General features: G+C 51.0%; 1 protein-coding gene across 11 annotated transcripts in view; it reads right to left on the bottom strand.

Annotated features, from left to right (window-relative positions):
* Window positions 1-5,683: 5,683 nt before the first annotated feature.
* The window catches only part of Banp (BTG3 associated nuclear protein), an 81,289-nt gene continuing 63,017 nt past the window's right edge, over window positions 5,684-23,955 (bottom strand). For 4 of the 11 annotated variants that reach the window (NM_016812.4, NM_001110100.2, NM_001285981.1 and 1 more), the window contains 3 exons: window positions 14,300-14,425; window positions 10,798-10,941; window positions 5,684-9,380 (listed from right to left, as the gene is read on the bottom strand). In NM_016812.4, the coding sequence (NP_058092.2) occupies window positions 9,309-9,380; window positions 10,798-10,941; window positions 14,300-14,425 (342 nt within the window). In that variant the 3' untranslated portion in view covers window positions 5,684-9,308. The remainder of the gene's footprint in view (window positions 9,381-10,797; window positions 10,942-14,299; window positions 14,426-23,955) is intronic. The other 7 variants (XM_017312899.2, XM_030243675.1, XM_030243674.1 and 4 more) reach the window with 3 other exon arrangements.

Genomic DNA, 23,955 nt, shown 5'->3' with positions numbered 1-23,955 from the left:
GTAATTTTCTTTTACAGCTGAAGTGAAGGCTGCACGTATAAGATATTCCCATTGCGAGGGAGCAGGAGAGAGGGGGGAAGCTCTTGTACCGAGCCAGCTAGCTATCAAATCAAGTGTCAGAGTCAACCAATGTTGGCCTCTTAGAAAATGCCTAGCTGTAAGTACAGGAGGAACCACGCCATGCAGGCCACACAGGGCCAGAAGAGATGACATCTGCAGAGACTAATGGCAGGACTCTGAGGTCCAGAGGCCCAGCCAGGTATAGAGCCTCACTGGCCAAAAGTATCCAACACTGTCGAGCCCAGCCTCACGAATGATGGCCTAAGGGAGAGCTTCGAGATGCTTCATCGTCATCTCTGCCTCCGTCTCTCCAGCTCTGCCTGTCTTTATGGCTGATTCTGAGGCTTTTTGTTTGGTTTTGTTCTTGTTTTGTGAGACAAGATTTCTGCGTAGCTCTGCTGTCCTACTGTCCTAGAACAATCTCTGTAGACTAGGCTGGCCAGAACTCACAGAGATCCACCTGCCCCTGTCTACTGAGTGCTGGGATTAAAGGTGTGCATCACTGCCACTCAGGTCCCCCTGATTTTTAAGACAGGGTCTCTAACCCCCCACTGTCTGCCTTTGTCTCTTTATGTCTCTAACTCTGGAGCTTTCCTCTGTCTGACCTCTCTAACCCTCCACCCCTAGGGACTTTCAGAGGTGGGTGCTACTTGTCAGTCATTGTGCTGACCTTCAAGGGAGTTCCAGATTCTGGGAGCACAGTGGGTCCCTGGGTCTCCAGAGCAAGTCGTTTCTTTCTAGGCAGGCAGAGCTAGCAACTAGAAGGCTACCTGAAGCTTCACATGTGATTAAAGGTGGAATATATCTACGGCTGGGGCCCAAGGGCTCCAGGATTGAATGTCCAGATCTGACTGTGGGGTCAGACAAAGGCTCAGAGAAAGCACAGCAGGGTTATCACATACCCTGGGGCTGTAGACAGTCTGCCTTCTCCCTGTGTCACCCCCACCTAGAAGCTTACCAGCCATGTTCTCTGAGCCCCCTCTCTCAGTACTTAAGTTTGGTCTACCTGCCTACAGATGCTGTTTTGTGTGTGAATTTACATATATGTGTAGAATGTACATATATGTGTGTTCACATGTATGCATTATATGTACCTGTGTGTACACATGTATGTGTAGTATGTATGTGTATGGAACAACAGAGGTCGACCCTGGGCATCTTCCTAACTCATTCTCCACCTCTCTTCTGAGACACTGTTTCTTACTAACCCTGGAACTCACTGATTCGGCTAGACGGCAGCCAGCAGGCTTTGAGGAGCCTTCTGCCTCTATTTCCCCAGCTCAGGGCTTACAGACATATGCTGCCATGCCTGGCATTTAATATGGTGGCTGGGGACTAAACTCATGCCCTTGGACAGAATACACTTTAGTGACTGAGCCATTCCTCCAAAGGCCTAAAAGTATTCCCTGTGGGGCTAACCTTCCCCTGTTTTATCATTTGCAACCCAACCTGAGGATTTGCTTAGATCTTAAATGTGATCTAAATGAGCAGCCACAGGCCTTCCTGATTATCCACGACACCACCACACACAAGGGACAAGTGTGAAACCCACATCTAGCTCAGGAAGGAGATTGTATAAAGGGCCACTGAACCCACGTCTCTACAGACATACAGATGGGCAACAACCTGAAGGAGCCTGGAGTCAGCAAGGGATAACAGTCCTGGACCAGAACCTGCCACAGCCAGACTCACTGGGATCCCAGTCCAAGGAGTGGACAGGAAGAGCAGTGAATGCCCCAGCTCTCCTAGGCGGGAGATGCACTATTCGCCAAGTGACCCTTGGGCCCAGGACCTCAGCTCCAGATCCTTTGGAGCCACTATGGACAGAGGCCCCGCTGCACCTAGGCTTTCAAAGTATGAAGCTGGGCAGTTTTCCTCCCGCTGTGCAGCACTGCTCCTCTGGGGGGACCGTGACCTTGGCTCCCTTGCTTCCTCAGCGGCAAGCATGGCCCATCCATCATCTCCTGTCTGCTGGGCGTGATGATCTCAGATAAAACTCGGTGGGGATTCACTGCCAGTGAGCCATCATCCATCCTATCCTCCTGGGTGCCAGATATATAGTGACAGTCTGCTCTGACTCTAGAGGACAAGAAATCAAGATGAACGGGTGCTGCTGCTGCAGTCTCTGAGTTTCTACTGGTCAGCACCCCACCTTCTCCCTGCCCAGTCCTGGGCCCTCAGCCCTCCCCATTCCCCTTGCCCGACTGACCCATGTTCAGGCTGTGGACCATGCCTGTTGTCTGCTAGAGGGGGCAGTGGTGGGCAGGCAGCTGTGGGAGCAAAGGGAGGGAGGTTGCATGGTGAGGCAGCGGGAACTATGGGATTTCTTTTTGATCCAGTAGAAGAACGTGTTAGCACTGTGGTGGCGGCATGAGGTGGGAGATGGTGGGACAGGGTCACAGGATAACCTAGGGCAACAGAGCAGTGGTAGGCACGCAGCTGCTTACTGTGTTTCTGTCCCAGGTCACAGGGGCATGGGAGGTAAAGATAGGAGGAAGTGGAGGGGGTAGTCCAGGGCTGATGATCATGGGGAGCCCTGGCTGCAGGCCGCTGGTGCCTGTGGCCTATGCTGCAGGGGGGCTCGGGTCTTATGTGAGAGCTGTGCCAGCAGTCTGTGTGCCTGCAGCTGCGAACTGCATGACACTGTGACTTTAAGCTACAGCATGCTTGTAGGGCAGGGCCTTACTATTACAGATTGTGTGTGAACCTCAAACACACAATCCCTGACTCAGGCTCCCGAGTGCTGGGCTAACAGGCAGGCACCAGCACACCCAGCTGAGGCTAGTTTAAAGATAGGCTTTTAATTCTACATTTCCACTGACAGAAGACAGGAGCACAGTAGCATTGTGAATGTTGGTTTTTGAGCCAATAATTTATCTCTGAGAGTTGCTGATACTCTAGATTTCATCTTTGGCAGCTACCTGGAATTTTCTAAAATTGTCGACATGAGCTGTGCTTTTTTTTTTTCCTTCCTGAGCCTGTCTGTCTGTTGTCTCCTGTGCACACCTGCACACAGGTGTCACCTGGCCTGCTTCTCACCACAGACTGAGAGCCTTGTGCTGTGTTCCAGGTTTTCCTAAAAACCCTCTGTGAAGTGAAGTTCTTTATGCTTCTAGAACATCTGGGTTTCTCTACTGTTTTTGAGTGACTGGTACATTTTATTAAACACAGGTTTTTTTTGCTGAGAGGGCTTAATGACCTGTCCATATGTTTTAACACTAATGCCATCCCACATCAGACCAGAGCACACCTGTAGACTGTAGACACCAGAGACACCACGGGCTATGATGAGCGCCCAGAGGGCTTGAGTTACTGCGTTCATCTGTGACTCAGATAATCCGTTAGGAGCGCTCATCAGGACACTTGGAAACATAATACCCAGAACCCCACGAGCTCTCTCCACTTTGTGGGATTTGATTTGCTAACCTTGGCTGTGTCTTTTAACTGTGTCTGAAGAAGACTACTATAAATGTCTTTCTCTGCAAATCAAAAATATACCTGCCTTTAAGTATGGGGAGTGCCTTGTGTCCCACTTTCTGAGATACAGAGAGCCTAGGACACCCCACCTCCCCACTTTCCCTGGGGCTGGGAGAACACGTCATCCCGAAGATCTACTTGCTTTCCCGTCCACAATCTCCCTGACAGGCTCACCTGCTGTGACAGCAGCTGTCTGTGCTACTGCTCATCTGTTGTCTAGCTGCAGAATCGCCACTCGGTCCATTGCTTAAATTCTCCACAAGCCCTTGAGCTCTGCAGAGCCAGCAGGGCTATTTTTAAGGCCGCCTGGGGTGGCTGCAGCATCTGCCTCTCTGGTCTGCTTCTGCCTGGAGTTTTCATTGCGCTTCATTGCTTCTGTCTGCAAAGGTGCCTGTGGATATAATCTGATATCCTCCTCCTCCTCCTCCCAGGATTGACACTTGTTCCCACCAGGCTGCTGGGGACACAAGCAGTCTCAGCCATGCTGGCCAGCAGCTGAGACAATGCAAGTTAGCTGTGGGGCTGCCCTGTAAACCAGGGTGCACCCTGCTAGAACTCGCCCAGAGTACACGGTCCATTGGGGAATATACTCTTTGCTGTCTGGTTCCAATGACTGGCTTTAAGGGTAGTGAAGCCCAGTATCCACTTAGCTGCCACCTGACAGGCCACCCAGCCCAAGAGAAAAGTGACCCCAACCCCCCAACTACCAAGTGTCCCTTCCTCACCTACGCCTCCCTTTCTTCAGGGCTTCTGATATCCCTACAGGAGCTTCACTATCACCGTGACACTCCCTGTGTCCTGTCCCTTCTTTGGACTGGTTGGGTATTTTTGCTGGCTGTAATTATCTCGACCCTATTAGTTTAAAAGTAATACTTTCTCGAGTCATAGCGACAGCTCCAAGGATTAAGGAACGTCCCGCTGATACTGCCTGCATCATATGCTGTTTGGACAAAAGACATAGGTGTCTTCTCTGCCAGGGCTTTGTTAGCCTGCCCAGAAGGGTGCCACTCCACTATTCCCACATCTGGCATCTTGTTCCTTCTGTCCTGTAGGCCTAGTGAGCACACCACGAGAGGCTGGGGCTCAGCCAGCTCAGCCGGGCACACAGCCCTCGTCTGTGGGGTTCCTCCCACCAGCAGTGATGTCAGGTAATAAGGCAGGTGGGGCAGATTGCCTCAGTCCACACTACACGCGTGGATCCAACCTGACAGCTTGACTGCAGGGGGTCACCTGCTCTCTCTGCCCTAGGGACAGTGTAGTGCTGTCTGGAGGCAATCACAGGCTGAGGAAGAGTCCGCCACTCCTGTGCCTGAGGGGCTCTGGGATCTGGCCCTGTACCCGTGCTCCCTAGAAATCACTAGAGCATCATCCCTGAAGGCTGAATGAGCCGCCACCTCACTCCATGGGGTGCAGCTGCTCACAGTTCTCGCCACAGGACTGTCTAGTAAACCATCATGGGTTAAAGGGTATCTCAGTGCGGTGAGGCTGACCCTCTACCTGTTCATCGGGCATATGAAGATCTGGTGGGTAGGTTTCAGTCTTTTGCCTTTTTGTTATTTTGGCAGAACAAACTGTCAGCAGTGACAGTCATAGTCCCTCAGTGACTCGGAAGCCCCAGTAAGGCCTCTGCCCCTCAGATCCTCTGGAACTGTGGCACTGTCTTTACCACTAACAGACTCTCAGCACACCTGCTGAGCTCATGCCACTGAGGAACAGAACGGAGCCAATCTGTCCTGGGGCTTGGGATCTCCTTTAACATTTATTTTAAAAAGACAGGGCCTTGGGCAGGTGAGGAGGATGTAGAACTCCTGATCTGATCCTGCTGCCTCCTTCGCCCAGGTGTTGGCACTGCATGCTTGGGCCACCGTGTGCACCTAAGCAGCGTCTTCCGGGGTGAGCTCTGCCTGCTTTTCCTTTATGCCCAGCTCACGTCACCCTTGCCCAAGCCAAGGCCCCAGAGTTCACCACCTAGTTTACTGCATCCCTCACACTTGGTTCCTTGTGAAATCCCAACTGGCATGAGCTTCACTGTGGACCTTGGGTCCCTTGTCCCAGAACCTTCACATCCTCATGGTGGGTCTCTGTCCCAAAGTGTTCCGTGCCATCTGCTGCTGGGCCACACACAGGTCCATCAAGACAGACAATTGTCATTCTTAAAGATTTATTTTTATTCCTGTGCGTGTACGTCTGCCCTGGGAGTGGGAGGAGTGTGGGGAATCAAAGGGGCATCGGGTTACAGGCAGTGAGCTCTCCCCACTGTGGAGGGGAAAGCAGAAAGAAGTCTAACCACTGAGCCATCTCTCCAACCAGTCCCCATTACTTGTCCAGTGCCACAGGAGTCCCTGCTTAGCTTCTGCATGGAACCTCACTGGCTGCACCATTTAGAGAACCCACACTTTCTCAGATGAGGTTTTTTCTTGGTTTTTCTCTAGTTCAGTAACATTTGCCTCAGCATCCCCTTAAATTTACTTCTGTGGGTTAAAGCGTCTTAGAGTCTGTAATAAACAGCAGCTAAGAGCACCCGAGCCCATTCTGATTGAGATGGGAGTGATTTCTAAGTAGCCTGTAGCCAGCACCCAGGCAAAGCACACTCGCAGGTTTTTGGGTCAGTGTGTGGGATAGCCATCAGGTGTCTAAATCCAAATTATATAGACAGTCTCATTCCTAGCTTTCCAATCTCAGAATAACCAAGGTGCCAGGCATCTTCATTTGTCATGCCAGGCTTTCCAAATCCAAGTTCTGGGATATTTGTCACAGGTTTCTTACAGATGTCTCTGATCCGATCTATTGTGATTTTGCTGAAAGGTCTCTTAACTATAAACAGGTAAATTTTACATACTATTTTTCTGCTTAAGATAACCACATGGTCCTATTACCAGAGTTAAGTCACATGACTTTCAAAATATACCAAGTATGCATGACTGAACCTGACTCAACCTGGGGTAGGGTGACACATCACTTGTTGCCACCAAGCACAGCCTGTTCTTGCTCTGAGACAGCTCAGACATTCAGAAGCAACAACAATCTTTCTTTTCTTCTTTCCTCCTTCCTTCTCCTGCTGCCCCCACCCGAGTCTGGTGTCCAGGCAGCATGTCATCCCATCTGTCATTTCCCGATCCATCCATACAGATCTGGGAGAACCTCATCTTCTACTGCCTGAGGGCGTCTGTGGAGACGCCCACAATGGCAGCTTGTAGCCTTCACCCTTCTGGTACCAGGACTTCATCAACTGAACATTGTTATACATGGAACTCCTCTATCTGTAATCCTCCCTGAGCACCAACACTGCTTTTGTCCTTTGGATGGAGACGACGTAATTCTCCACCCCAAGCTTGTCTGCAGCTGTTCCTCAGCACACCTGATGCAGTCCACATTTTGACATATGTCATTCAATGACGTCATCTTCATGAATCCAAGTTTTTTTTACTTGACCTATGGGAAGTTTTTTCCTCATTAAAATCTACCTCAATTCCATGTGGTCAGAGAACACACAACATGGCTCAGAGCCTGTGGCAAGCAAAGTTCTTTAGCAATGCCTCAGAGAACATCTAAGAACAGACCTTTCTCAAGCTGCTGGGTCATGTCCTACAAGGACAAGGCCAGGGCTACCAGCCATGCGAGCAAGCATTGTGTACCAACAGTGACAGGTCTCTATACAGCTCTCAGATACTGAAGGCTGAACACGGAACTTTCTGTTTTCTTCAAGGCAATGAAGAATACTTTAAAATAATTTACTTCTCTTCTTGCCCGCCCCGAGATAGTCATGTTTTCCTCTGTTTTGATGTCTTTAATCTTAGAGAGTCAATTTTATATAGATCACTTAAGATCCTTTTCTGTTCCAAGTGGTCCAGTGGTCTCTTGCTGGAGAACTTCCATCTGGGCCTACATTCCTAGCCTTGAAAATCCCCTGGAATCCCCTTTTTGTGAGCATCTTTAGCGCATAATCTCAATTTTTGTTCTTGCCAAATGTGATCCATTTATCAAAAATAACCTTGAGCATTCGTGGACAGCGACTGTTTCACCTTTTCGAGTGACCGGTCATTACCTGGTGTGCAAGACAAATATCCACTGTCCAACCGGGCGCAGTTTCAGTGCCCCGCAGGATGCATGATCCTGACAATCTGTCTCTGTGAATCCTCCCATCCATATCATCTTCCGGTAAGCTGTCTCCTTCCCTCTGCTTTCTTTCCCTCACTAGCGTCTGCAAGTTCACATGCCATAGAGCGGGCCGGAGTGCAGATCCTCTGGCAGTCAGCTCACCCTCGATACCGATACCAAGAGGTGTGCCTTTGCTCACCTGCTCATATGCTCGGTCTTTAGGCCATTTCCACCTCAGCTCATTATGAATGGGGCTACTGCGAATGTGGGCACACAGGTGTGTACGGACACAGGGCATTCCTGGGATCCACACCTGCAGGGTCCATCGTATGGTACATTGTCAACTAGCTTTCTGAACATGTTTTCTGAAGACCTGACTCAGCTGGAAGTAGTTCCTTTCCAGTACTCTGACCTCCAGGGCACAGGTCTGCTGCCATCACCCATCTTGTGTATCTGGGTATGGGCCTATGCCATGCTCTTCCTGGAGTGTGCTCTCCTCTCTGGATTCTTCTTCTCCATTCTTGCCTGGGATCCTGCCCAGATGTGTTACACAGCCTTGGGAACCCAGCCTCCACGCCTGTCCCCATTTTCCCCACACAGAGCCATCTCTAACAGTGGCAGGTCTCCTAAGAAGATGGCCACCACCATGTCAAATTGTCCTTTCCATAGAGCTGCTCTCCTCTGCTACCTCAGTGTGCCCTGGTGAATAACCAGCCCAGGAATTCTTAATGTGGTGGCATGAGACAGAGGCATGAGACAGAATCTGGGACAACTTTGAAATCCTCCCAGGAAAGCGTCAAACACGGCACTGTCAGTCAGTAAGGACTTCACTGGCATTTCCCATGCTGCTCATGGGACTCCTTGCACCTGCTTTCTCTGCAGTCCTGCCTTCTCCACACGGCACTCTCCAGGACCCCTGGCGTTGCAGGTAATGGAGCCTAAGCATTCAGAAGAGGATGGGTTACAATGACCTTGCCTTTGAGGGCTCACTGTGATGAAGTGGGAGCCAGCTGCCCCAAGGGATACCCACAGCTCATGCTCCCTAGGAGAGAGAGCCAAAGCAGGGACTCTCTGGTAGCATGGCCCTGGATGGGGAAGTCCTCTCACGGTGCAACAACACTGAGCCTCTGTGGCCATAAATACACTTTATTTCATTAGAAATGCATACTCACACTGGGGAGCACTCCCTGGGGAGCACTCCCCTAGCAGCAGGTCCAAGTGCTCCAGCATCGCCAGCTGGCTCCAACACCTACGTCAGAACCCCGAAGGGGAGCACACGGCCCAGGCTTTCACTACTCCACAGTTGTGTTTCTCCTCTGGTTTGGTTGGTTGGTTGGTTGGTTGGATGTTTTTGTTTTTTTTTTTTTTTCCATTTTCTTTTTTGTTATAAACACCATAGCAAATTAAAAAAGCTGTTTAAACAAAATATCGTAGTTCTTGTCTGTCTGAATGCACTCAACACTCTGCACTATGCTTCTCCTTTGGAGACGACCAGTAGTGAGACTCCAACCCTGAGGCGCCTTCCAGCAGGGGTGGCCAGGACCTTCCCCTGGGAGGAGCAGCTCTCAGATGCCCAGCAGAACCTGCAGTTGCTTGCTGAAGCAAGAGAGCAGGGCACGAGTGGGGCAGGGTCAGCGAGCAGCTGTGACGCGGTGCTCCTGCAGTGCCTGGCCTCACTGGATCTGGATGGCCCCATGTTCAAGCTGCATGTCGGGCTGCAGAGTGGGCTGCAGGGCCTCTGCGGTCTGCAAGGGGGTGGGAGGGAGAGAAATGAAAAGGGTTCTAGAAAAACACAGTAGCACATGTGTGTGTCAGCAAGCCACCTATGTGTTATGCAGAGCCACAAGGTTCACAATTAGAAAAGGCACGCCAACTTCAGAAGCCAAGGTGCCAGGCCACCCCTGACCTGAGGAGAGACAAGCATGTCTCACATCCACCCAGAAGAACGTGGGCAGCTGGGCATACAGCTGACAACTTCCCAGCCTTACCTCACGGTGCCCCGAGAAACAACTGTAATTAGACACACCACATTTTTAACCTGACATATTTCCCTAGAACCTCAGGGTCACACTGACTTCCTACAGAAACTGCCCCAGTGTTCTAAGTGGCATCTTGGAACAGCTTAAAGACATGGCACCTTTCAACGAAGTGTATGAGAAAGTCTATGAAGTCACTGCTTCAAGGTGAGGACTTGCAACCTTGGAATAATGACTGCTCTTCCATCTCTGCTAGACTGCAGATGCACTGAAGGATAAGTCACCTAAGATTTGGTGCAGAGTTAGCATAGGTTCTGCACCACATGAGGCCAAGGTCTCACATGGCTGGCACCTGACAGCTCTTGCTGTACATGTAAGTCTCTGATTTTTAAAGATAAACAAAAAAGTTTCCACTCTCCCTACTGAGGATGGCATGGCTGAGGCCATAGCCAGTTTATAAATAAATAAATAAATAAATAAATAAATAGGAGGAGGAGGAGGAGGAGGAGGAGGAGTGCAGCCCAGGTGTGGGCAGCTATGCACAGCTGTGTGGCACACTGAAGGAAGTGTCTTGAGGCGTGATGGGGGTCATGGCTGAGGCCTGCAGATGGGAAGTCTTCACTTAGGCCCAAGTTCCTTCTCTGAGAACCTGGAAGATGTCATTCCGAGGCCTTCAGGAAAGGAATTCCACAGTGCCTTCTCCTCAGATGCCTGGCCTAGCAGCTCCGTAAGCCCTTCCAATGCCTGAGGCAGACAGGCTTCAACAGCTCCTGGGAGAAGTAAAATCCTGAGCAGCCTACAGCCAAAGCCCTATTCTCGAGTTCAGGTGAGCGGAACCCTGTGAGAGCCTGCGCTGCTCACTACACCAGGCTTAGGCCGCAGAGGAAGGAGTCCAGGAAAGCTGCCTGTGCCAGCAGCTGTGCAGAACAAGGTAAGGAGACTTGACCTGTGGAACAGACTCCACTGTAGAGTCTTCTCCTCCTACCAGGTCACCTGTTCTTGCTGGGCTGAGATCAGAGGAGCCCACAGACGCTGATCTCAGGAGTTAAGAGTAAACAGAAGCCCCACGCCTGATTCAGACCTGTATGCCTCTTGACAAGGGTTCCTGGGTCTACAGGTATGTCAGACAAGCCCAAGTTCAGTATCTACTAGGGAGGCTGGTGGGACCGGGAGGGACAGGACTCACCTGCGCTGCGGCTGTGTGGTCACTCACAGGCGCCAGCTGGACATACTGAACCTGAATGTCACTGCCCTGGAGAGGCGACCCATCTACTCCTGTAGCAGCAGGGTCTGAAGAGGCCACGGCTATGAGCTGAGCACCCTGCAGTACCTGGGGTTGGGGACAAAGCCAGGCTGGTCAGTGGAGCTCGGGTCAGCAGACCCCTATCCTCTTCAGGTCCTGGAGCAGCAGGAGGCCCCCAGGCCTGCAGCATGGATGTAAGTGCAATGGAGCCTCACTGCCCAGTGCAGAGAGACGTCTGCTTATGTGAGTGTTGAGTCTTCGACTGTCATGAAATATGCCACATTCACACTCAAGTCTTGCAGAAACACCCTTGTGACACACAGGCATTAGTCTTTTAAAGCCCGTGTCAAAACAAATAAGCTAGAACTTGAAGCCTGCACGGGCACACTGAAGACGGCAGAAGAGCTTAACAAAGCCCTGGACAGAGCCCATGTGGAGCCAATAACTTTAGATAGAGAAGCAAAAGGAGAGGGAGGCTGCAGAGATGGCTCGGTGGGTAGACTGCTTGTATGCAAGCATGAGGACGTGAGTTTGGAGCTTCAGCATCCACACAAATCAAGGGCAGCTGTGTATGCCTGTAACCCAAACAGGAAGACTGCTGGAGCTAGCCTGTAACCCAAACAGGAAGATTGCTGGAGCTAGCTCACCATCCAGCCTAGCCAAAATAGTGAGCTGCAGGTTCAGTGAGAAAGCTTGTCTCAGGAAAAAGGTAAAGACAGATGAGGATACCATCCACCTCTGTGTGCGTATACACACACACACACACACACACACACAGACAGAGAGAGAGAGAGAGAGAGAGAGAGAGAGAGAGAGAAGGGAAGAGCTACTGTGGTGGGGAGAGTGAGAGGTAAACAGGCTGTGGGGAGGGTATAAGCAGAGACACCAGGAGCAAGTCACTACAGAACAGACCCCTCGGTCCTTCTTAGCTGCATCCTTCCAGCATCCTGACCCTGTATAACTAGTGACCCTGCCTCAGAATGGACCTGGAGGAGGGACTAAACTCAGGGTGACCCTTGGGGTGACCCCAGCCCTGGATATTCTTACCACTGATTCACTTCCCACAAACCACACCTGGTGCTCACACAACTGGGCAGGGGGCTCGAGGCAGGCAATGCAGAGCCTCCATCTGCTCCTTCACAGTTGCCAGGAACCATGGGCCCCGCCCTCATCAGTGTTGTACAGTCCCAGGCAGGCAAGAACAGCAGTGGACGGAATGCCCATATTGGAGGCTCCTGTGGCATGATGGCACACCACCCTTTGGTATGGAGAAGACCATGTGGTTCCCCACAAGCAGAGACAGCAGCACAAACACCCAGTCAACTTCTAAGAAGAGCTGTGCTGTCAGATGACATGTGCCTTTTTAAAGGACACACTGCAATCGAGGACAGTGTCTCTTATGCTAATGAGGGTCTGCCAAACGAAAACACACTCAGGTTCACGGTAGTGGGAAAATATTGAGGGGGGGGTACTTTTTTTAATGACTGAAAAGCCCTTTTTAACATTTTTGAATAGCTAAGAAAAAGTGAGAACTATTTGGGGAAATGACTGCCAAAAGACTGAATATAGCTGTCCCCTTGGCAACTGCTGCTGAACTCCGTCAGATGGGCTGCAGTGACAGAATCAGGAAGTGGCTCTTTCCTAAGGACTCTTGGCATGTCTTTGGGAAGTGGTCGCTCTACCTCTTTCCTGGAGAGTGCAGTGGCTTCTGGGTCATCTCACTTCCAGTGTGAGTCCGCGCACCTATGGAGGACCTGACAGACTCTGCTCAGGGAAGAGTCAAGAGACAGCAGCAGCAGTGACAGCCTGTCCCTGCACACAGACAGCCCTCCAGACACACCTCCCTGAACCTGCTTACTGATGCTTTTCTGTATGTCAACATCTGGGCATAGGAGGACAGGAATCTCCATGGGCCATGGTGACAGGCAGTGGGCTATGCAAACACAGGGGAGCTGGCCCTCGGCCCTCTCTAGGTGCTTAAACTCAGGTTAATTAAAAGGAAAGAGGGTGTGCAAACACACATCTGGGCTCTGGTTTCCAGGCAAGCTCAAAAGTCCACATAAACACTTGCCTGGTACTTCTGCCCCCAAAACCTCAGCGTTCCCTATTCCACACCCACTCTGGCACAGCTGCTGCACAATGCTACTGGCCACACCCTCCCTCTTCAGAGCAGAGCAGGGCAACAGATGCTGAGTTGCCCAACAGCTGGCTGACAGTAAAGGCTCCTGGTTTTAGATTAAGCTAGGCCCCTTGCAGAGGGAAAAGCCTGAACAGAGTACAATGATCCAGTCTTCTAAGAGTCACTGACAGAGCCCTTGGGTTTCTCCTTCACACTGACTTGTAGGCAAGGTCATCGTCTGTGCTCAGAACTACATTTCTCCAGGCCTGGTGCTCTGCTTCATCTGACCAAGCAGGTCAACGTGAAACAAAACCTAGAATTTTATATTTAGGAAAGAGCAAGCAAGAGCTCCTGTTTGGGGACGGCCATTGGTGGCAGACTTGGTTAGAGCCTTGGCTCTTCCAGACTCTTGACCTTTCATGGGTAGGCAGGGCAGCTTGGGCTCTCTCTTCCCCTGCATTTACCCAGAATACCTCCTGCTCTCTTTACTCAGCAGTTCTTGTGGATCTTATTGGGTCCCACATGCTTCTCTGCCAACCCTGCAGGCTAGCGAAGCCATGCTCTACAGACAGATGAACATTTCCCACACAGCATCTGAGTCCCCGGAGCTTCCTAGTCTCACTGCAAGAACCTGAGGTCAAACAGACAGGACAGTGTCTATGGAGGATCTTTGGCCCACGTGTACCTGGCTGTCTCCCCTGACCTACCCTGGGCCATCCACCAGGGTAACCCAAGGACAGGCAGTGGGAGGGGGGGGGGGTTCCTTGAACAGCAGAAGCAGCAGCTTCAGAAGGAAGGAAAGGACACAAACACCAGAACTGCTGCAATAGCAGAATGGCCCTGTCTCCAAGAATGAAAGGCTCCGTGGGACGAAGGCTCCAAGCTCAGCAGATGGGCCTGACTTAATGGCCATTCATCAAGCCATATGTCTTCATATGCCATCAATTGTTTCGTATGCCTATACACATGTCTTAAGACACATGTGGTCATAGATGTGCACATGCACACATCTGCATGTAAAGTCCATGCCTGTTCACAGTGACCTTGTCAGCAATGCCAAACCCCTAACATGCACCTCCACTCTGATGTCTCTGGCTGCCCAAGCAAGCTCTTAGCCTCAGGCCTCTGTGGGATTCAGCATAGACAGTGGCAGTCATTGTGGCAGCCTCTGTAAGCCTGGGCTTAGTGTGTGGCACAGGCTCTGTAAGGACCTATGGCAAGCAGGACGTGCCTGCTGTCCAGAGCTCTGACCTGACCCTTCTTTCAAGGTCCCTGGAAAACACTGGTCAGGCCACCCACATCTCCCGACAAGAAACACTTACAAACCTGGATCATTTCATTTCCAGCAGGCAGATCAAGTGTGTCTCCTCCCAGAGGCCAAAGCTGGGAGGGATTAGCCTGGGCCACTGAGTCACCGCTGACAGGAATGGGATTCTGGCACAGGCCCCACGACTGGAAGAGATCAGAATGGGGGCTATAGGCTCTGCAGGGACTTGTCAAGCCACAGATCCCACCTTGTGGGGAAGAGGTAGGAAAAGGAGAGGTGCTGATACACTGTGGCTGCCTGGTTTGCTATCTCCTGGTAACTCAGAAGCCAGGCCACATTTGGAAACCCCAAGTTAGGAGTTATGACATAACCAGTTCCCCAATCATGTTACATTTTTACAGGTTCCTCCATGATGAATTTAAAGTAGCTGCAGTTGCATTTAAGGAAACTCTTGCAATCACAGAACCAGTTTCCCAGAAAACTCTGCTGTGCTGATTGTAGCAAACAACACCCTCCCTGCTCAGCAGCGCTGTCCTACCAGCACTGCCAAGAAAACCACTTTCTATATGAAACGCGAAGCTGCTGAGACGTGAGGTGTTATACTGTAGGAAAACCTGAATTTGCAATATTAAGACAAAGGTGTAACTTGACCAACCAATCAATGAATGGAAGCAAGATTCCCAGCTGGAAAAAAGCTTAGAAAGTCATGGCTTTCAAAGACTAGAAGCTACCAGGCCTGGCTTACAAATTGTCTCCCAGTGAGGAGGCTGTGGGGCCTGGATCCTGGCTACGGGATCTGACCACATCTGGTTCAGCTGTAGGGAGGAGCTGGTGAGCCATCACCTTGGCTGGCTGCTGTGATGAAGAGATCAAGATACGTGTCAGGGTGCCATCATCATACTCACTAGGAGGGTACTTGCCAGGAAGGCCTGGCCGTCCCTCAAAGTGTCCAGTTCTAGCCATGCTTCTTGGGCCTGCCCCGTGGGCCTCTGGTCCACTCTCAGGAGTTGTCATACTAGTGACCATTCCTCCTCCAGCAACAGGGGAAGACAAACACCTGCTCTGCTGTGTGGGCCATTCCTGAGTCTGCCTCCAGCACCAGAAGGAGTTTCCGAGGCATTTAACAAAACAAGCACCTTTAAGCCACACATGATGGCTGATTATCCTAGCATTTGATAGGGAGAAGCAGAGTTGAAAGCCAGCCTTGGCTATTTAAGTGAGTTGGAGGCCAGCCAGAGCTACATGAGACAAGCTAAGTAAGGTGTCACTGGTAATGCTACTCTCAGGTGAGAGCTATGACAGCCACAAGGACACTGTAGGAAGACAGCTGGGAGCCAGAGATGGCAGGCAGGGCAGGGAGGAGGACACATGGCATCTAACCACACAGCCCACAAACAAGGCTCCAGAGACTCCAGCAACACTGGACCACTTGCTCTGTGACTGACAATTGCAGAGGAACCCAACAGGTATGTACTACAAATGTTAAATGTGTGGTGTATCACAATGAGCACAGGAAGGTCCGCTGCATGCCTGAATCAAGCACATTCCAGTCTCTGGCATCTAGCAGTGCTTCAAGAGAATCAACCGCACAGGTTGAGGTTTGACCTTAATGTTAAATTGGTGAATAATAAAAACCTGAGTCAGATCCCAGCTATTGGACAGCATCGATGAGCTTGGGTTGGGTGACGAGGGTACATTTTGGCTGCCCAAGAAAACCAAGTAGTGAGTCTTCTTGGGGATCCCCGCTGCTACAGGGAGGAGTCTGGCAGATACAAGCCTTCAGCTACAAAAGAATGCAGCAATGCAGGCCACCATGGCATGGCACACAGGGGCAAGTCTGCACTTATCTCCCAAAGATGAACTTCCATTCCCTTCACTCTGCCTGCTCACCCCGCATCTGGAACAGAGCCCTGATCTGCAGGTTCTCCCAACAGGCTCTGGATGTGGAAACGTCTGACTGCAGTGACATGAGAGCTGACGCCAGGTCAACAGCCAGACCCTTCATCTCCCGGCAGCCAACGCCAGCTAGCCTACAGCTGACCTCAGGGATCCCCAAGGGACAGCACAGACTGACACGCCAGAGACGAGGACGAGGAGCAGGCACTGCTACATTCCCGGCTTCACTGGTTGCAGCTCCCCTAACACATTCTGAAGCAGTGCCAATTCTTTTCAGACGTAAGAAAGAGCAGCGGCGGGCAGGAGTTGGAAACTGCGCACTGAGGGAACCAGGAGGACTGTGCTTTGGACATACACCATCTGCTTTTCCTCCATCCACTGCCAACTCTGCAGCTCTACTTAAAACCCAACTGAGATAATGCAAAACTGGTGCTAACCCTAAAGTCAATGCAAGAAGCCCCAGGACCTTTCAGCAGTATCTGCACATCAAACTCCAAGGCCCACCAAGAGTCTACTAGGGGTAAAACCAAAATAGGAGAAAGGAAGCCTTGTGCCAGGAGTAGACACGCTTCCCTGCGGAGATTAGTGTGGCCAGAAGACGGCCTGGACCACAGCTGCAGGGAAAAGGCCCAAGACGCTAAACTTGTTTCTCACTAACTTGATCCAACCCAACAAGGATCTTTCTGCAACCCACGTGATAGCTCAAACGGAAGTTTTCTCCCGAGAGTGGCGAGGTGCTAGAAAGACGGCTATCCAGTAATACCTCCAACCACTGACCTGCTCAGAGACTAGCCACAAACATTTCACATATACACACATTCCTACAGCAAAACTCTGATTGTGTCTCGCTGTCCCTCCCTACACCAGTATATTTGTGTATGTGTGTGTATGCATGTGTGTGTGCGTGCACACATGTATGTGTATCTACCAGCCACATATCAATGTTTGTTTGTTTGCTTGTTTGTTTGTTTTTTGAGACAGGGTTTGTGTAGCCCTGGCTGTCCTGGAACTCACTTTGTAGACCAGGCTGGCCTCGAACTCAGAAATCCACCTGCCTCTGCCTCCCGAGTGCTGGGATTAAAGGCATGCACCACCACGCCCAGCACCACAGATCAATGTAAATTGCTCTCTATGTTCTATGTTGACATGAGGTCTCTCATTGAATCTGGAAATTGCTAATCTGGCAAGCCCGGCAGGCCCGTAGACCCTAGAAAATTTCCTCTACCCAGGTCTTCAGGGCTGGGATTACAGATGCAAATGTCACACCAGGCTTCTTATGTGGGTGTGGGGCCTGGAATCCAGGTCCTCATGCTTGTGTGGCGAGCACTCTGCCAAGTGAGCCATATCCCCAGCGACTGCTTTTCTGGGTCTCTGTCCTAGTTAAGGTTACCACTGCCGTGATGAAACACCACAAGCAAAGGCAGCTGGGGAGGAAAGGGTTTATTTGGCTTACACGTCTGCAGTGTAGTATGTATATCAGCGAAGGAAGTCAGGAACTCAAGCAGGACGGGAACCTGGAGCAGGAGCTGATGCAGAGGCCATGGAGGGGTGCTGCTTACTGGCTTGCTCCCCATGGCTTGCTCAGTCTGCTTTCTTATAGAACCCAGGACCACCAGCCCAGGAGCAACAGCACCCACAAAGTGCTGGGCCCTCCCACATCAAGCACTAATTGAGAAAATGCCCTATAGGCTTGTCTACAGGCCAGATTTTACAGGCATTTTCCTAACTGAGGTTCCCTCCTCTCTGATGGCTCTACCTGTGTCAAGCTGACATAAACTAGCAGCTTGGTCTTGCTCTGTAGCCCTGCCTGGCCTCCAGAGGTAGACGAGCAGCTGCCCTCTGTGGCCTCTCAAGTGTAGGTGCTCTCACTCTTGCTCAGCTCTGTCATTTTTAAGCCCTCTAAGTGTGTATGTGTGTGTGTATGTGTATGCACGCATATGTTATGCATGTGTTTGCATGGGAAAGGGGTTATGGCACACACATGTAGAGGCCAGAGGGAAACACCAGATGTCTTCCTCCATTGCTTTCTGCCCCACTCCACTGAGATAGGGCTTCTCAGCAGATATGGAGCTCCACATTTTCCTCCCTGGATCTAACTGTGCCTGCTTCCAACACTGGGGCCATGCACAGCATTTACATGGCACCGGGGGTTCAGACTTAGGGCCTCACGACCTTGGGGTGGAGGGGTATGCCACCATACGACAGATGTGGTCTAGAGCCCCTGGCTGCAGTGACTCCTCCTAGCCTCATCTCCAAAGCCCTAGGAAGATGTGGTCTTGCACACTGAGCCAGGAGAGGGCCTGGGCTATGGAATGACAGGTATGCAGCAGCCAGGCAGGCTGCCTGAGAGAAGCCCCCAGGCTGACGCCTAGCCATGCTTCCAATACTGCGCTCTCATGGGCTTTGCCGCTAAACTGGGAGTGAGCAGGAGGGAACCTTAAGGTAGAGGAAGCCAGAAACAATGCCAATGGTGATGTAGGGTGGAGGTGGGGTGGTCCTGGTCCTGTGGGTTGGACTGTCTCTGCAAGTTTGATGAGCCTCCATAGCTTAGTATAACCTCACTTAGAAACAGGGCCCCTAGAGGATCAGGGCAAGCCCTAACCTAAGGACAAGTGTCTTTCCAAAAATAGGGACATCCAAACACAGAGCACAATTCTAGAAGGCTGTAAAACAACAGAAGCTATCTAGGATGATGTGACCATAAGCCAAGGAATACCAAGGATCTAGTACAAGAAGCAGAAAGCCCTTCCAGAGTCTCGAGAATTAACGAAGGCAACCTGGCCTCCTCTGCACACCTCTGTGCAGGCAACCTGGCCTCCACTGAGTGCCTCAATAAAGATGGATGGGCAGCCTCTATAAGTGCCTTGGACTCCTCTGCAGGCCCTGTACAGGTAGCCTCGCCTGCTCTGAACATCTCTGGCCTTTAGAATGAAGGCTGTGGCATTTATTTCATTTAAGATCCAAGTAGGGACCAGGGGTTTGGGGGTCCAAATCCCAAAGCACAAAAAAGCCTTTCACTTGAGGCTACCAACTGGACCACAGGCTGATAAGAACTTCCCAGAATACCCTGAGGCCTCTCTAAAGGCTCCTGTCCTCTCCTGCAGCTGCTTTGGGCCAGCTCAATGCCCTTCAAAGGAGCCACCAATGGTCTCCTCTAACTGCTTCCTTGGGTCCTCTCCACACTCTCTAGGGCCCCTTGCTAACAGGAGTGACAAAGATAAATGCTGGATCCCTGCTGGGTGTCAGTAGGAATCTGTAGTATCTTAATGTAAAGAAGTCACCAGAATGCAAAAAAATACACAAAATAGTGACTTTAAAAGCCAAATTCCAGCTCTGAAGTGGGCAGAGCAGACCTATCTAATAGCCTGAAGAGGCACAGAGGAAGAGCTTCACATATCCATCCATAAAGAAACAAGCCCTGCCCTCCCATGTACACCAGAGCACGGCCCACTTGGCTGGCAAGGTAATGCACACTAGCTGCCCAGCCTGTCTCACCTGTAGCTGAGTGCTGCCAGGCCCACCGTCTTCCCCCTGAGCCTCCTCAAGCTCAAGCATTTCTCAGAGCTCTGTGCCTCAGGACTCTGCTAGCAAGGAGTACAGCACTCAGCCCTGACCCCAGAACTCAGAGAGTAAAGTGTGATGGGAACTGAGCAGTCTTGAGAAACTCCCCAAGAAGCGTCCCAGCCTCTGTTGCAGAGACTCCCGGGCTTTAAGTGGGAAGCAGCAGACAGTCCCCACTGAAGCACAGGGGAAAACGAAAAGCTCCCTTAACATGACATGACAGTTGCTCTTTATGGCAAGTCTTGTGACTCGTCATAAGCAAGAGGTCACTTTGACATGACTAAGACCAAGAATCCAAAACACTAGCACATGGATTGTTTTGGGAGTAGAGAAATTCTGCAAGCAACCCCCCCCCCCCCCCGCCCGCCAAAAAAAGACACTTCCAAGAATAGACTGGAGGCAAAAAGAGAGCCAGTGCACAGATTCCCTTGTTCCCATGGTAACACTGGGCTCTGGAAAAAAGCCCCAGTGCAAGGCAAGAGCCCTTCCTCACTGTGGCCCCTTCAGAAATGCCCCATTTCAGAGATGGAGCTCAAGCTATCTTGTCACCCACTAAGGAAGCCATATTTACCTCTCCCTTCTGTCTAAGGCTTGGCAGGTGAAAGTGGCAAGGGGGGGAGGGTTAAGGGGAGACAGGCACCTGCAGTGAATGAGGGGTCCTGGAGCTGGAGGAAGCTGCGTGAAAACAGACAGGAAGAGCACCCTGTTGCTGGGGGGCGCTGAAGCCTAAGACCTTAGTGGCTGTAAGCATCCTAGATGTCACAGGATCTTGCGGCCCTGCCATTCAGCCTAACCAGAACAGGAAGACTCAGGATGCTCGGGACAGGCGAGGACACTAGCATTGGGTTGTATAAGGAGCTGCAGGGACTTTGGGACCCAGGACAGGAGAGGACACTAGCATGGGGGAACAGGGTTGTGTAAGGAGCTTCAGGGACCTCGGGACCCCAGTCCAATCGTGAGCACCCGGGACGACCTGAGGTTAGCACCAGCCAGGGCTCCAGGTTCTCGGCACAGATGTTACCTGTCTGTTACTCTGAGCTGCACTCTGCCCGTGAGGAAACACAGTCTGGGATACTGACTCATTTGCCCAAGCACATAGAGCCAATAAAACCAAGGGAACAGAGGATGCCTACAGGCAGTGTCCCAGCCTGGCACCCTCCATGTGGCACTCACCACACTGGTGACAGGTTCATTAGAAAAGAGCAATGTGAGCAACAGCACAGCCTGTCATGGCACCAAGAAGTTGCAGTGTCACCAACCCCAAAGAACAGCTCAACTATTGACACTGAACTTCTCCTTCAGCGTTTCTTAGGGAAGAACACAGCCTCAGGATTGGCTAGCCTCTGGACAGCATGCTCCCAACTCTCTGGAGGGGACCTGGTGAGAGCTCAGATTAGGAGCCTCTGAAGCCAATCAGTGAGCGCTGACCTGCTCCAACTCACCATGCTCTGGCCTGGCCCTGTGACTTCAGTGTAACTCACCATGCTCTGGCCTGGCCCTGTGACTTCAGTGTAACTCACCATGCTCTGGCCTGGCCCTGTGACTTCAGTGTAACTCACCATGCTCTGGCCTGGCCCTGTGACTTCAGTGTAACTCACCATGCTCTGGCCTGGCCCTGTGACTTCAGTGTACACCGCCTTGCTGCTGCCCTTTCCTCTCTGTCCCATCGCTGTTATTAGGCACATCACTATGACCCTACATTTTTCACCTGAAATCCATGGACAAGCAGACCCGTTGGTACAGGCCTATAACCCCAAGTACTGAGAAAGCTGGGTGAGGAGGGCCCTGGGCTCAAGGCCTTCCTAGACTACATCTTAAGTCAAGTCCTGGACTGGAGAATAAGATCATGGCCAGCCTGTAAAGCTTAGTGAGACCCTGTCTCAAGATGGAAAACACAAAACAAAGCTGGGCAGAGTGGCGCACGTCTTTAATCCTAGCACAGGAGAGGCAGAAGCAGGTGGATTTCTGAGTCTCAGGCCAGCCAGAATTACAGTGAGGCCCTGTCTCAAAAAACCAAACCAAAGCCAAAAATCAAAAAGGGACAGTTATACACCTCAAAGTCCATAACTCAGTGGTATAGCCCTTTCCTAATGAGGGCAAGAGTCCAGTACCCAATATCTTACAAAATAAATATAGAATTAATTAATATATATACAGGCAGGCCCTGGCTTGTGGATTCTCTGCTATAGGGTGGTTTGAAAGGATGCCCACATAACCACCGGTGATAGTGAGGACTAGCATGGGGGTGGGGGAGGGGCACCACATGTTCTAAGTCGGAATTAGAGAAGGAGTGCACATGTGGTGGACTTGTAAGTGCTCAGCTGCAGCACAGGCACAGGCACTCAGCACCAGGAATGACTGATGGCTCCAACTCCCCAGAAAGAAGGGGCGGAACCTGTACCCAGTGCTATCAACAGTATCAGAGTTAACAATCTGAAAGGGCAGTGGAAGCTGGACAGGTGAGAAGGGAAGCTGGGGAGGGGAGAGGGGTGGCACCCTGCTTTAATCCCAGCACTTGGAAGGCAAAAGCATGCAGATTTCTAAGTCCGAGGCCAGCCTGGTCTACAAAGCAAGTTCCAAGACAGAAAAACCCTGTCTAGAAAAAACAAACAAACAATAGCATTGGAAAATTATCAAATCAATCAAAAGCGATCCTGTGATTCCAAAGTCTGCCCCTACCTGGGCTGTCTGGAGCCCCTGAAGAGAATGGGATGAGGGATCTAAGAGGGAACCCAGAGCAGCAGCAGAAGGACCTAGCCTGAACTAGCTTCGGGGTGTTGTGAGTCCACCTCACCTTATACAGCTAACACAGCCCCTTCAAAGTGCCCTGGCTCCAGTGACCAGGCTGAAACAACAAACGGGTTCAAAGTTATCTTTAAAAAAACCACAACATACTTCCCAGCCACAGACTGTGTCCAGCTCCTCATAAACTCTTCTGTCATAAACTGTGGGACAAGGTACCAAGAAAGTCACCAGGGACAAAAACAAGACGTCAAAGTAACATGCAAGCCTAAACCCCCGCTCTCGCTGCTCCAAACACTGCCCAGGTACAAAACACAACAGGCCTGGTTTTGGCACACTTGGCAAAAGTCAGTCCAATTCCCACAACAAGCCTTTGAAGGCACCCAGCTGCTCCCCATCCTGTCGGGGCTTGGCTGCTCCAAAGGACAGAGAACGGTGGAGATGGCTGTCTAAGATACCTGAAGCTCGCTCAGCTGGAGGCAGGCAGTTCAGAGAGGTTTGCAAGTTTAAGATCACCTGGAACAGAACCCACTGCAATACTCCTGTCTACCTGTGACTAGAGAGAAGCCTGTGCCACCAGGCCTAGCACACACAGGATTATATTTATAGAGTTCATTTTTTATTTTTAAAATATTATGTGTAGGTCTGTGTATCTGGGTCAATGTATGTGGGTCAATGCAAATGAGTGCGGGTGCCCAGAGGCCAGAAATGGGTGTCAGATTCCCTGGTGGTGCACTTACAGGCAACTGTGAGCCACTTGACATGGAACCTGGGAACTGAACCCGAGTTCTCTGCAAAGCAACAACTGCTCTTGCTGAGTCACTTCTCCAGCCCCAGCAATTTTTAAATGGGTTTCCAATAAAATTCAAGAAGAATTATCTTCTGACTTATCAAAATGAAGGGAAATGTATATTGCCATTTAGAGTACAAATACAATTTATGTGAAAACCTGGACTGTCTTAGACTAACAGGCTAACTGACAACAGTAGTCATCTCTCACAGCATGATTCACAATAAACGGGATGCATCATAGCCAGTGTTCAGGAGTTAACAGGGCAGAAAGGTAAACACTACTACAGCCACAGTGAGGCCCAGGCCGCCTGGGGGAGCTATTCTGACTGCACATGTTTATGAGAGAAAGACCCTGGAGTCATGTGTGAAATCTCTCTCACTGAGGCTGAAGCACATCACCGCTCCAGACACACTGCCACCAACTACTAAAGCAGCCAGCCGGGGCCCCAGCTGTCCAGGCAACGACCCACAGGGAGGAAGCTTAACAGGCAGCAGTGGCTCCCATCAAAGCTCAGATCTGTGGGCAGTGACTATCCAAGACCGAGGTCAGCCCCCAGGGGCCTTCTCAAGATAGCTACAGGTTTGCTGGCCTCAAGAAGTCCCCATGACCTCAAAAAGGTCACTGTTTAGCGCCTTCAATGCACCCAAGAAAACTCCAGCCTCTACTGTACTGACTGTGAGGACTGAAATCCCTCTGACCTGACAAGAAGTACTGCATCAACAT

The sequence above is a fragment of the Mus musculus genome, chromosome 8 (genome assembly GCF_000001635.26).
Source record: "Mus musculus strain C57BL/6J chromosome 8, GRCm38.p6 C57BL/6J".
NCBI lineage: Eukaryota > Metazoa > Chordata > Mammalia > Rodentia > Muridae > Mus > Mus musculus.
This window is presented reverse-complemented; position numbering and strand designations above follow the sequence as displayed.